This window comes from Tribolium madens, unplaced genomic scaffold (assembly GCF_015345945.1).
Source record: "Tribolium madens isolate multiple individuals breed KSU strain unplaced genomic scaffold, Tmad_KSU_1.1 Scaffold_96;HRSCAF=242;Tcas5.2_LG5, whole genome shotgun sequence".
Taxonomy (NCBI): domain Eukaryota; kingdom Metazoa; phylum Arthropoda; class Insecta; order Coleoptera; family Tenebrionidae; genus Tribolium; species Tribolium madens.
In genome coordinates this window covers 14,160,574-14,172,200 of record NW_025401068.1, presented here as the reverse complement: position 1 = coordinate 14,172,200, position 11,627 = coordinate 14,160,574, and the positions used below count along the sequence as shown (strand labels likewise).

General features: G+C 31.0%; 1 protein-coding gene across 2 annotated transcripts in view; it reads right to left on the bottom strand.

Annotated features, from left to right (window-relative positions):
• Positions 1-433: 433 nt before the first annotated feature.
• Positions 434-11,627, bottom strand: part of LOC123012953 (forkhead box protein L2-like) — a 25,946-nt gene continuing 14,752 nt past the window's right edge. The window contains exons 3-4 of one of the 2 annotated variants that reach the window (XM_044411199.1): positions 860-1,636; positions 434-800 (exon numbers count right to left, since the gene is read on the bottom strand). In XM_044411199.1, coding sequence (XP_044267134.1) covers positions 742-800; positions 860-1,636 — 836 coding nt within the window. In that variant the 3' untranslated portion in view covers positions 434-741. Of the gene's footprint in view, positions 1,637-11,627 lie in introns of both variants that reach the window. The other variant, XM_044411198.1, reaches the window with a different exon arrangement.

Here is an 11,627-nt window from a genome sequence, read left to right as displayed (position 1 = left end):
GGCTATGATTTAAGGATTACAATTTTTATCAAAAATTTTTTTCACATACTTAATTATGTTATTGCCAAAAAGAAAACATAACTCGAAAACAAAATTTTGTTCGCTTTTTTTATAGCACTTTAATTTTTATTAATTATTATTCTCTGGAAGCAAAAGATTAAAAAAAAACGCTTGGGTTCATACTTTTTATTCACCCTGAATAACTTTAAATGAAATTCGTATTTATTTATAACGTATTTAATTTTTTATTAAAAAAAACACAAGTACATAAAACTAAGTATGTTGTGTAGGTACTTACCTTTTCTCGTAAGAGTAAGACGTTGCAAAACAACCATTTTTTTTAAGATATTTATTTGATCAATTTTCAACTTACGTTTTTTTTTTAATTGTAAGGGTTATTTAGCAATTTGATAAATAGAATTATGGAAAAATGTTACTGAGAAAATTTTATTTAAAACCTTTTCGCTATTACATTAGTAAAATGTAAAGAAAATTAACAATGAAAACAAATTTTAATTCACAGATAGAAAATTATTGTTAAACATACATAATTTAATTACATACATAAATACATATAAACAAGGATCAACGATCCCATTGCTTGAAACGGACGGAATATAAATAAACAAAACTAATGAATTCTGAGTGCTTCAAGCCACATCAATTAATAACAAAAATGAATTCAATAAAGAAAGTACAAGAAAAAACCTTGGAAATGTGGTGTCGAATCACGATGTCATCTCAAAAGAAGCACTTCCGGTAGGTCGGGCTGCTTGGCTCCTCCTTCACTGTAGTCACCACTGTAACAGTAGCTGTTGGTCAGCAGGGGGTGAACTGTGGGGGCCGGGGGGGTACTCACTATCGGGAGGCCAGTAGGGAGGATATCTCGCCGTGGCCTCTTGTCTCACACCGCAAGGACTAAAAGCAGGACTTGGATATCCCTGCTGGGAGTATCCTCCACTGTTGCAGGTGGTGTAGGAGGCCAACTGCGACTGATGCCCCAGCCACGTCGCAGTGTCGTATCGGGAGTATGGAGGTGGGTATGTCGGAGGTGTGAAAATATTCCTCGCCAAGGGTAGACTATGCTGGCCCAAAGTGTCCCCAAAGAAGGCTTTGGGGTACGGCTGGGCGCTCCGATACGGCCGCTTCATCCTCCTCCTCCTCCTGTAATTCCCGTTTTCGAACATGTCCTCGTATTGAGGGTCCAAAGTCCAGTAGTTGCCTTTGCGTTCCCCGCCCCCCTCGCGTGGCACCTTGACGAAACACTCGTTCAAGCTCAAATTGTGCCGGATTGAGTTCTGCCACCCCTTTTTGTTGCGCTCAAAATAGGGAAATTTCGCCGTGATGTAAGCGTAGATCTCAGAGAGGGTCGCTCGTTTCAAGTGAGAGGACTGAATGGCCATCGCTATTAAGGCTACATATGAGTAGGGAGGTTTGCTTAGGCTAGTGCTAGTGGTATTGGAAGTGCTAGTTGTCGACGAAGACGGCTGGGGCGAGTGGCTCGAACTGGTACTAGCCGTTCTGACGGGTTCTTCGATTGATTCTACAGAGGTATTGCTATTTCCGTTTCCGGTGAATGGTGCACCATTTGCATTCTCCCCGGTTATGGGGCTGAAAGTCGACGTCGGGGCGATTGCTGAAACAAAAATTCCCATCGCTATCAATTCAATTAATTTAATTAATGGTAATTTCTTAAATTAGCAATTAAAAAATAGTTATTTTTGTATTAAGGGCTTGAAGAAGGCGGAATTATAAGCCCGAGGCCTAAAGGGCGTGTTCGCGCCCGAAATGCAAATAAGATTTTTTGTCAAATCCACCTTTAAGCTTTGAAAAATAGCACGATTTGTTCCCAAAAATCCGAGTTGTTGGTTGCTAATGTGATGCAAATAAATAAAAACAAAATACTGAAAAAATTATTGACGTGTTTCAAGAAGTTGAATTTGTGATAAAATGGGCGAAAACGAAAAACAAGAAGAAATACATATTTTAGCCGAAGAAGCGAAAGCTGTAACACTTGAGTTATTGCCACGAAAGTCAAGAGAAATCAATGACAAAACTTTCAATGAATTTTTGCTATGTTGCACCCAGAAAAATATCGTTGTGCTTCAGATTAATGAAAACGTTTTACTTGTTTATTTCAAAGAAGAGTCGCAGAAATTTTGCCCATCTACTTTGTGGTCCCATTATTCGTTCGGTTATGGTTTTGAGGCATGGTGAATGTGAATGTAAACATATGATTTTGTTAATTTTTTTTAGTTTTTAAGTTTTACTATTAGGTATTAGCTAATTGTTTGTAACTACATATTTCAATAAAAGATGTTACAATTGCTGTTTTTTAGGACTTAGGGCGCAAAAGACACTATTTACGCCCGCAAATTAATGCATAAATGACCTAATTTTAAGACGATTTTACAAAAAAAAAACCTAATATATTAATAAATTCCAATAAAGTGATTCAATCGTAATTCAACTCAATACATTTCTTCATTTTTGTCTTAAGAATTCAAATTATTATTTTTATGGGCGCCGACTACGGATGCACCCAATGAAAATAATATACTTTTGCTTAAGGTAAAAGATAATACAGTGGAACTCCTCTATAACGAATCCCGGTTATAACAAAAAATCGGCTATAACGAGTAAATCGTCTGGTGCGTTGCCGTTTTGTATACTACTCTATGTAAAATTCTCCCTCTATAGCAAGTATTTTTCTGGAATTGAGGTGCATATAACAAAACTTTTATTTTGTCCAAGATCGGTAATAGCGAAAAATTCTGAGAAATTTTGGAAACAGATCGGTTATAACGAGTTCCTAAAAGAAATAAAAATCCTGCGAGTCTCCATTACGTATTGTGTACCAGAATTTTTTTGGAAATCTTGTTTTTGCGCGCTAATGGTCTTATTTTTCTCACTTTCTCAGACTTGAATAACTTTTCAAACAGAGAACACTTCTCTTTCTGTATCATTATGTCGTCCTCGAAAAGAAAAACATTTTCCATCAAAGAAAAAATATCAATAATAACAGAGTTCGAAAATGGTAAAAAACAAGCTGTACTCTGCAAAGAGAAAAATTTAGCCAATTCTACATTAGCAATAATTTTAAAGAAGAGGGAGACAAGATTACGAGTTCAATTGGTGAATTTTTGTCAAAAGTGAAGAAGTACAAACTGCTAAAAATGCTAAATTAGATAAAGCCGTTTTTAAATGTTTCAAAGTGAATCGTGAATCCAAAGTGCCCATAAGTGGGGCCAAGTTAAAAGAATAAGTAGAACAATTTGCAGAAAAAATTGGGAATTTTCTAGAGATGAAATTTTTTGTTATTGGGTGCTTCCACCTAACCACGATGTCTTTTACAATAGCCTTGTACTATTGAAAAGTGCAATTGATAAGATAAAAATACTTCATTACAAAAAACAAACAAAAATTACCGATTTTTTTCATAAATATTGTTTTAAACTTCTTTAATATTCGTATTTAATAAAATAATTTGCATAGTACATGTTTAAAAAGTTTTATTATCCATGACTGTTTATAGCGAAAATCGGTTATAACGAGCAAATACGTTGGACCCTTGAGTTCTCGTTATAGAGGGGTTCTACTGTAATAATAACTCTAAATAATATTTGGAATTTCGTGCTTATTCTAATCTTTTTTTAGTAACGTTGCATTCTTTAAAATCACTTTTAATGTCAAAGATGTCTTAAATTTTCTATTTTTCCCTTCGTGAAAATGGATCACGTTCATCGCTTATGTTACTTAAAAACGACAAAACATTCTACATAAACTTTTTATACATATACCTACTGTTCCAAAAAATTTCTTACATTTTTTAAAATATCGTACCTCAATAAAAAAATAGTCGTACATATTGAGATTAAAAAAATCCATTTTGAAGCTTCAAGTTTCTAGCTTTGAGATCTTTTGGGAAAAAAATTCTTAGGTAATTGTTTTTTTTTTTGTTTTTTTTTGCTCCACAGAGTTGGGGAAATTTTTATTAGTTAAATCAATGCATGGCCGGATAGCTTGTTCATTCAGATTCAATTTGCCTTTTTTATGTTCTTTTTAGATCAATTTGTTGCTGAGATATTTTATTTTTAATAAAAAAGAGTCTTTTTGTCTTTGATCATCGATATCTCCGCAACCAATGACCACACTGAGAATGTAAAGATAGTTTCAAATACTGGAATAAATTTTCTACAAGACGTTTTAACGATTTTTTTTTAAATTGATTTGTAACACTGATTTAAGAAAAATAGAAAAATGGAACTTTTTTTGTTTGTTGTTGTAGTAAATCTACCGCGTATTTACAAATATTGATAGGGAGTCTAATGTGTCTAGTTTTTTTTTTACAACCTAATGTACGCCCAATAGCTCTAAATTTTTAAATCGATCCATCAAAAACTGTTTTCTCGAACCGATTGATCAAAGTTTTACAAAGGAATTAATTGTTTCTGAACATTGTAATCTTCATCAAAATGAAAAAAATATTTTTTTGAACTTTGTTTTTATAATTTTGCATATTGAATTAAAAACAAAAATAAATGAAAAAAATTATTTTTTATATTTTTGGAAATTTGTATAAATATTAAACTAATTTTTGAGACCTTTTATTTATCTTCTGCAATCCCTCAAATTAATTGCATTAATTAAAAGTTGATACTCCCAAGCTGTATTCAGCACTCTATTTACGAACAAGCAAATTTTCAAAAAAAAAAAATGATTTTTAAATCGTTTTTGACACAGTAGTGTATTATTTTTCAAAACTCAACAACTTGAGCCATTTTGCAACTTTGAATATGGACTATTTTCTTTACACTTTTTATTGCACATGTTATTTACTGATTACTACAAAAATATATTGTTTTTAAATTTTCTAAATACATTAAATTCAGCAAAAATAGAGAAGAAGAAATAAAAATAGCGCCCAATTCAGTTTCAGTCTCTTCAGTTTCGCTGAAATTCTTGTGCTAAGAAGCGCTCTACACCACAGATACTATTATCGCAGTGTTTACTATGAAATTTGACATCGTGTTCTGTAACAGGTCATAAATGATAAGAAAACTATATTTATAATGGAAACGGTCGGCCCTCGTTCATCGGAACGCACAGGTTTTATAAATAAACAGTTGGAGATCAAACGACGCTTGTCTTCGGAGTGCATGCAAATAGTCTTTCAAAACGATGAATTAAGTCGCTCTAGTATTTCACGTGTATTGCTTGTGGATGTTGGCGTTTATTTGTGGCAATAACGATCGCCGAAAGAAAACAGAAATAACGCGAATGCATCCACACCCGGTGGTTAGTAATAACACGCCCGATTTGCTCTCAGTGCTGCTCCGGTAAAGGAACTCATTTGATTTGACGATTAATTTCGCAAAGAACAATCAATTCGTGAATGATAATCTTTTCATAATCCCTGAAATACATTGTTTTTTGACTTCAATCATCATTACACATATTATAGCTACCAATTATGTTTTTGAGTTTTTTGCTTCAAAAATATGAATACTTATCAACAAAAACACAGCATACTTGTTTTTAATAGGTCTAAACTCTAAATTTATAACTTTTGAAAGGGTAATGAATGTTGCAAGTTTATCTTTACTAATAAAATTACTGTGTAAAACAAATTCCTTAAAATTAGTGAAATAGCCGATTTTTTACAAAAGTAAGCTACAAAAAATTACATATATATATATTATAATTTGTCGACGTTTACAGAAGCAGATTCATGATTCATCTTTTTAAACTGACATCAGAAACACAATTCTGATAGACTTTGTAAAAACCAAATTTAAAATTTATTAACTTGAATAAAACATGTAAAATTTTAATGTTCAAAATTATTTTATACCTTTAAAAGAACAGAATTTTTTAAATATTTTTCTGCAATTCCTTATGACCTCAGTAAGTTTATTGCCAAAATATTTTTTTTGTTCTACACACTTCTCATTCTAGATGTCAGATTTTCACACTCGGAACCACTTAGGTACCCAAGTTTATAATTAATTTTTTCAAGCAGCTAATTGTTAATTTCTTACATGTTACTCAACACTATTTTTTTTATAGTTAATAATCTGTTGTGATGAAGCTTTTTAGATGTTTTTATCCCTTTTTTACAACAAAAATTGTTTCTATTCTACAATATCAATTTTTCGGGGGTTTGATATTATTATGATGGACATGGGGCGAAATAACTTTAGGAACATTTTGTTAACCTCGCTGTTACAATTTTTATTAGTGTTTAAACAATGTAAAAGTTTTTATACCAGGTGAATAAAAAGTATGGAACCAAACGTTTGTTGCTTAAACTATTTATTTTTTGAAAAAACTAATTGGTGAGTAATAAAGTACTATAAAAATGTGATGATTTATGAAGAATAAAATTTTTCAAAATTTCCTTTTGTTTTTGAGTTCTACAAAAAAAAATATTTTTTTAAATGGCAACCCACTATAAAATCATTTTTCTCATAAAAGCTATACTGTAAGGATCTGCTTTATATTTAATTTTTTCAAAAAAAAATTTTCACATAAATTGCAATTTTGACAAAAAAAATCACATAACTCAAAAATAAAACAAAATTTCGTTCTGAAAATACGATCACATTTTTTATATTACTTTAAATAAAACCGCTTGGTTCCATACTTTATATTCACCCTGTAAGTAATGTGATATTTTTGTGTTTTTGAGAGTTTGATGTTATTATTTTCCATGTAAACTGGTGTGGCACGACCAATTCGCCCCCATGTCCATCATAGTAACATCAAACCCCCGAAAAATTGATATTGCCTGAAGAAGACAACGGCCGTTGTCGAAACGTCGCTCACAATAAACAAGTTCTTAATATAAATAGTTCTTTATTCCATGAAACACAACAAATACATTATGATCTCAAGGACACTAAATTAAACCTCAAGTTTTTATATTTTTGTAAGTTATTCCCGTTTTCACGTTATTGTGCATCGAAGTATTGTTGAAAGAGATACTTTTAAGGTGGAAACCATGCAAAAATTCAAACAAGTCTAATTTAAAAATAATTTTTTCGAAAAATAATTAAAATTAACAACGTAATTAACATAGGGTTTTAAACATAAAGATTTTTATCATTATTGATGTGATTAAATTTGTTCTGAATGACATTAATGACAAATTTTGGTGAATTAGCCTTTAAAGATGCATTTAGACTTCTACAACCTACTTGATGCACATTAATATGAAAAAAAGTATACTATAGGATAGGACAAAAAACTGAAGAAATTACAAATAAATTAGGATTCCATCAAGTACTCAAGATATGTAACCCAAAAATTAAGAAAACAGCTAATTATCTGTACCGATAATTTAATAAGAAGCATGCAAAAAATTGCAAAATATGGTTTAAATGGAATTTTACATAAGAAAAATTCCGCGGTACCAAAGTCTTATCAAGCTCAATGGAACAGCTTTTTATATTTGTTCATACATCAGCAACAGTAATAAATGACGGCAAACTTGACCTCACCAAGTCAAATAAATAACCAAATCTGAATGTTTTTATAACGATTTTCTGGAGAAATTGAAATTTTCGCCCAAGATTAGAAATTAGACGCTTTATTTATTAATACCAATTAATTTATTTATTACTGATTTTCATCGCAAATACTGGACCACAGTAAACCGGGAAAACTTACTAATTATATACAAGATACAGAAAAAATGTTATAGAAAACTCGTAAAATAAAAATAAAATAAAATTCATAAAAAAATAAATAGTTATTTTTACATTAGTGTATTAAATTCCCTGTCAATAATCGAATTATTAAAGATTTTTGAAAGATGCGATCCACTCGGATTATTTGTTTTTACATTGTGTAGTCGCATTTTTTGAGGTATTGACGTTCATGAAAAGATTTTGGTAATTTGTAAAAAGTCTAGGAAAATATACAATTTTCACGAAATAGAAGATTTTTTATATAGGGAGTCAGAACTCGAGCCCCAGAGAAAAATTTCAAGTAAGATAAGATACCAGGAACACGGAAAAAATGTTTAAAAAATTTTATCTGTCATTATTGTGTATCAGAATAATGTATAATTACTTTGTTCATCTATTTTGATGGGTCTCGTCAATGAAGCAAAAGTAAAAAAATAACCGTAGAAGTAAACAATTTAATTTCTTCAATTTGAAAAAATCACTTTTTTTACAGTTTTAGTTTTAATAGAAAGGAGTATTTTTGGGCTGTAAATAAAACTTGATTTACCTAGTATATAGGTACAGGGTGCTGTCCCAAGTTTTAGGGCCGGTGCAGAAATAAATATTTCTAACTGATTAAAAAAAATTGCTAGCGATAGAGGATTATATATTATATATAGACTTCAATTTGATGCTTTAATATTGTTTAAGATTTTTAGTGCATGTCAGTGAGACCCTAAAAATTTGCAAAAAAAAATAATTAATTGGAATCTTTTCGACATGATAAAATTCGTTGATTTTTTTTAATGGTAAATGTGAAAATTGAATAATGTAAAAATTCACTCGGATTATTTGTTTTTACATTGTGTAGTCGCATTTTTTGAGGTATTGACGTTCACGAATTTGGTAATTTGTAAAAAAAATCTAGGATAATATACAATTTTCACGAAATAGAAGATTTTTTTATACAGGGAGTCAGAACTCGCGCCCCAGAGAAAAATTTCAAGTAAGATAAGATACCGGGAACATGGAAAAAATGTTTAAAAAATTCTATCTGTCAAACAATTTTGACATTTGTATAATCAACCAAAATTGATAAATCATAAAAAGTCGTAGGTTTTGACAAAAAATAACGTAAAATAGCAAAATGTTACTAAGAATAATTAATTTAAAAAGTATGACAAAATTTTGTGTGACAACCAACGACAGTTTTATTGTCAAACTTTTTTATTATCAACCTTTGACTATAAAATCGATAAAAAGTAACAATTTTTACAAATCGTGATGTGTACTTCACAAATAAAACGAAGAATTAAACGTATTTTTGTGTCAGAACTCGCGCCCCAGAAAAAAAATTCAATTAAGATATCAGGAACATGGAAAAAAAATTCTAATTGTGAGACTTTTGACATTTATTTTTTAACATTTGACATTTTTTTTATTATTTATGATCTTGTATGTTTTTTTTTTTATAATTATTAAATAAAGGTACAAAAATTTTGCCAATAAAAGCCACAAATATACAATTTATAGTATACAACTTCCTTGTTTCCTCTTCTAATAGCCTGTAGCAAAAAAACTTGGAAAATTATTTTTTGAACAGACATAAATAGTGTCAAATTGCAAAATTTAAACTTTCATAGATAGAATTTTTTTAACATTTTTACCATGTTTCTAAAATCTTATCTTAATTGGTATTTTTCTCTGTATTAACTTTACCCACCAAATAAAAAACTTATTATGAAATTAGTACATTTCTAGAAGAGAAAACGGCATATTTTTGGAATTCCAAAGTAGGTACATATTTTTCAGTTTAGTAAAACTTGCCTTAGTTCTAAATAATTTGAACATTTATGAGAAAAAATCTGCATCGATGGCATTTTTTCCTCGGGTGATTAAGAGCTCGTGCTGCAATCTGCGCGTAATGAGGGTTTATTACCCAAGACACGGAATACAATAAACGTGTAAGTGGCTTGTACATTACGAAAACATCAAAATAAAAGCGCACGTATAGTCAAGGGTGGGCCGTGATTTTCTTGGCGAGAAGCACGTTTTAGCAAACAAACGACGACATTTAGCAAGTGCAATCGAGTCGAGATTATGGACATGTGCTACGGTGTTCGAACACAGCAAAGAGCAGTGAACGTAGTGAAAAGTGCAGAGTTAGCCGCCCACGTACAGCTGCTGAACGTGTCCTGTTCGGGCCATTACCTCGGCCCCCGTTACTGACATGCTTACCACAGAAGGTTCACATTTATATGTTAAAATTACCGTCTATATGTGCTTGAGGACCATAAAACTTAAAATAACCGGAAAATGGGGCCGGACAGGAAATTGAACTAGTCAACACAATGCAATGGTCACTCACAAAAATGCACACTGAGAAAAATGAATAGTAACAGCTAAATGATAGATTAGTTTGACTAAGAAAAGTTTAATACTAATCCATGTATGTTCTCAAGCAATAACCAACATTGGAAAATAACATGTCCGGTTTTCCATTAAGTTATTGATTTAATATTATTGAACAAAATATTCTTTACGGTATTGTTATTTAGTATGTAAACTATAGATCGTAATAAATAAGTAATAATTTAATAGTTAATAAATCTATTTAAATTTTTGTTTAGTCAATAATGTATTTTCTTTACATGATAACCAATGAAAACGATTATTCAACAACAGTTTATTCTTTTTTAACCAGCATAAAGATTTTAAAATATAACAAACGGAATTTCAAATGTAAATACGTAAATATTACTTGGAAAAATTGCGCGCATGCTCACCACAACATGCAGTTGCACGTTGTGTGTGGTGAATGTGCTCCAACTTTGTTCAAACGAGTCTTTACATGAACGAATAGTTTAATGGTCATTTGTTTTTTCTTATGTATTTGTGTTTGTGTTTTGAGGAGTGCAGGAGTACGGTTGACAAAAAGTGCCAAAAGCTGCTGAAGCAGTGGCATTTTGTAACACTGCTACAAAAATTTGAAGGTTAGTATAATGATATTTACAATCGCCGGATCAGCCACCACCAGAAATTTTTAATTGCAACACGCTATTAAGATAAAAATATTTTTAAGAGCAATAGATTCGAGCAGTGGCTGATTTGGACTGTTGCAAACTACATTCTCCATAATGTTATTTCAACTGCAATAATTTCATTTTGTAAATAATGTAGTATATTGTCGATAAAAACTTTTGTTAAATATTAAGCATTTATATTTAATGTTAAACTGATGGAATCTTAACTATCTACTTCTTAGTTTTTCTTATTCAGATGAAGGAATAACATATGATATTTTGCTGGATCTTGTTCAGAGTTTCCTTCCCCAGCTGGTGCCAAAATTTGATGACCAATTCAAATTGATGCAGCATATTAAAGAGTACAAATCTGCATCTTTGGTAAGTTTTTCAATTTTAAAGCCTATTTTTTTAATTTATGAGTGTTAATGCAGTGACTGACGTCCTGGCATCCCCGTCCCCGTGCAGTACCAAATACATAATTTGTATTTAAGGCTCTTCATCGTAGAAGATAACGGTAAATCCTGAACTGCAGTTGTATGTTTATTTTTTTTGTGTCATACAACATTGCAATTCGTCATTTTTAACCGATTTTCTATGCGTCAGTCGGCTATCACTTTCGCACTCATCGGTGTTCATATCTCCATCAACCACAGCAAAATTGACAGACCGATAGATACCGACCCGGGTACCTACTGGTAATAAAGTAATAAATTTTAGAATAGGGCCGGATCGCAGGGTGTAACCCACAAACATGATCGTTTTATTGCGTTAGTTCAAAGCAAAGATGTGCCTCTGCACCCCTCAAGAAGAGAATTGTTAGTTCATTTCAAAACTTCAATTTTTTAATTATAATAAATTAAAAAAATGATAGGTTTAATATAAAGGCACTAAGCCCAATACGTAATCCTAAAAAAAATTAATATTTATATTA